This window comes from Magnolia sinica, chromosome 2 (genome assembly GCF_029962835.1).
Source record: "Magnolia sinica isolate HGM2019 chromosome 2, MsV1, whole genome shotgun sequence".
NCBI classification, from domain to species: domain Eukaryota; kingdom Viridiplantae; phylum Streptophyta; class Magnoliopsida; order Magnoliales; family Magnoliaceae; genus Magnolia; species Magnolia sinica.
Genome location: NC_080574.1, coordinates 77,762,413 through 77,765,386, shown reverse-complemented (window position 1 = coordinate 77,765,386; position 2,974 = coordinate 77,762,413). Strand labels below are relative to the sequence as shown.

At 38.0% G+C, this 2,974-nt stretch overlaps 1 protein-coding gene across 1 annotated transcript; it reads right to left on the bottom strand.

The window, feature by feature from the left end:
* Nucleotides 1–1,627: 1,627 nt before the first annotated feature.
* Nucleotides 1,628–2,641, bottom strand: LOC131225995 (DNA topoisomerase 2-like). Its single transcript, XM_058221630.1, has 4 exons — nt 2,358–2,641; nt 2,079–2,265; nt 1,832–1,896; nt 1,628–1,741 (listed from the first exon to the last, which is right to left on the bottom strand). The coding sequence occupies exons 1-4, from the start codon at nt 2,580–2,582 to the stop codon at nt 1,628–1,630; spliced, it is 591 nt and encodes a 196-aa protein (XP_058077613.1). The 5' UTR covers nt 2,583–2,641.
* Nucleotides 2,642–2,974: the final 333 nt, after the last annotated feature.

Below are 2,974 nucleotides of genomic sequence, written 5' to 3'. Positions count from 1 at the left end.
CCATTTTCGGCTCTTAGCGGGCATAAGCTAGATTCCGATCCTAGGATCCTACAAGGAGAATTTTACAACATACATTTATATCATAAGAAGCATAACCATAAGTTTACCCAAATCACAAAAGAAACATCATCATCATATATCTATTAATATAAATAGTTGAATACAATGCTGAAAGGAAAATACATATGTATCAAAATCAAATCTCCAGAAGTCTGCTGCATGGTCCAAGTTCAACGCTACTGCGACCTAACGCCACCTGCACGCATCTATCGTGCATAAGCTTATAGAAAGCTTAGAGGGTGGTGAAAGTGTGTGTAAGGTAAGTACCAAGTATACAATAAAGCCCATAAATCATAAATCATTGGAATAAGTGAAAATACTGACAAGATCATGAATCATACGATATCAGAGTAAGCGAAAATATACTAGTAAGTTCATGAGTCATATAATATCAGAGTACGCAATGCAGATCTTAATGAGCCAAATATCATATACTGCGGATGCAATACAATATTTAGATCCTGCTAAGTCCATCTAAGCCATATAAGTGCAGAAACATAGCAATCTAAAATGCTATATGCTACGGATGAAATGCAATATGCGATGCGAATGAAATGACCAAGTTGGAGTAAAGTCGGGATGATAGTACGTAGTATCGCAGGCTATGGGGTCCATCACAAGGGAATTCTATCTAAACCAGTCCTATACTTAAATTTGGATAGTCAAACACAATGTGGTAAACTCCTGATCTCAGGTTCACTACTAGAAAACAGGGCAAAGGCTACGGATAAAAACCGTAGCTAAAAGTCTATGGCTATGGTTAAAATCCGTAGCACGACCGTAGCCATTGGTGTCGTAACCATAGGTCTAAAAGCTATGGCTACGGATCAAATTCATAGCCATAGAGATAATGGATACGGATTAAATCCGTAGCCATTGCTTCTGTAGCGCTAAAGTATTTACAGCTACGGATTATATCTGTAGCTAAAAGTTCAACAAGAACCATAGCAATAGGCTGAAATTAGCAACAACTACGGTTTTTAGATACAAGGCTACGGTTAATAGCCGTAGCCAATGAAACTATAGGTATGGATTAAATCCGTAGCAATTTTGTCCGTAGTTTAAAATTATATACAGCTACAGATTTTATCTGTAGCTAAAAGTAGAATGAGAACCATAGCAAAAAGATGAATTTAGCAAGAGCTACGGTTTTCAACAAAGAGCTACAGCTAATAGCTATAGCTAATGTTTATTGTTAATTAAAAATTTAATTAGTAATGGCAGCTCTTACCATTGTAGTACACCCTGATAACTCATATAAGCTAATATAGATAAATACTTCATGGCTAAATCATTCATTCATTCAATCAAGTACATTCATTCATTCATTCAATCAAACACAATAATTCATTTCCATTCACAAAAGTACAATGCCAACATAATAGTTATATGTCTATTTAAAGTTTTCATTAATAGCAAGATCCAACGCCTTCTCGTAGCCAAATAGCTTCTCAACAATCGCAAGCGAAAACTCCATGGATGTGCATCTACTTATTATCAATTTGCAATCAACTAACCCCCTATTCTCAACTTCACTTTGATCTGAAAGCTTATTGCACATAGATGATCATATACCTGTTTGATCTGAAGGAGAATCAATGTTATACGTTGTCAGTCGTTCTTTCAGCTCGAGCACCTCATCATCTTCCTCTTCACTATCAATGGCAGTTGGCATTTTCTGCTGAAAGATCCAAACCAAAAAGGCAATGAGAAGTCCACAAAGACAGGGAGATGCTTGGGAAATAAGAAGTTTTAGGATTCGCAAGCACACATTTCTAGCAGGAGCCTTCTTCGGAGCTCCCCTACTTTTGGGTTTTACCCCCTCAGAAACATGTCCTACAGAGAGAAAAAGATAACATGCATTGAGATGAATGAAATCTTCAGGATGGGAAAAAATGGTAACTAACAATCCACCCATTTTGGGTTTCAATTTCTGTGCTGCCGATTGGCGTGTGCATCCAAACATTGGCTTACTGACAAAGATGATTTTTTATTCATCAGAAAAGAATGATGCCTACCAGTTTTAGCTGTAGTACTAACTGATGCTACAGATTCAACAATAGTATCTGCTTCATTGGCTTTCTTGGTGTTGCTCTTTCTTGGGTTCTTTCCAACTTGTCTAGAAGCCTTAGCGAGAGGCTTGCCTGCCCTACCCTCCATCTGTCCTGTCACCTCCTCCACCTGGGCTTCTTCCTTCTCATGCTCCTGCATCGATTGAAAATCAGACAAGAAAGACCCAAAAAAAAAATAAAAAATGGAAAGTCAAGTCCTCAAAATTGGGATGAGACGAGACGCACATCAAGTGCTGTAATGAAAGCATCAAGATCTTTCATCCACAGAGACTTCGGAGTTTCCTTCTTCAATTCCTCCACCTCCATTTCTTGCTTTCCCTTTTCAGCCAACAGCTCTTGAACCTTTTCTAGCATCAAGGTTTCAATCGGCATCAATAGTAGATACTCATAATCACTTGCTCTTGCAACTCTTCCCACCTCCAGTGTCTCTTCATTTTCTTCTGTTTCCATTACCTTGTTGGTATCAACGCCTTTGGTTTTAGGGAATGGTGTCAAACCCTTCTGCTACAACTCGAGGACCAGATAGCATATCAATGATCTTATCGAGACTGAACGTGACCATCCCAAGACCTGCATTCAACAAGATCGTGACAAAATTTTCCATGATTTGAGGCTTCTTAACACCCCATCCACAGTAAAAAAGATGTTAAAAGAAAATCAGATTCACATGGAAAGAGCAACACATCTAAAATTCAAATCTCTGTCGGAAAAAAAAAAGAAAAAAAAAGAAAACTATAATTCCAAATACCTACTTCCAGTTCATGAAGAAAGACTAAAGATCACATCGAAATCCATCGCTCTCCCCGAGGACCTGAAATTCCAAACTCCTAACCTCAAATTCA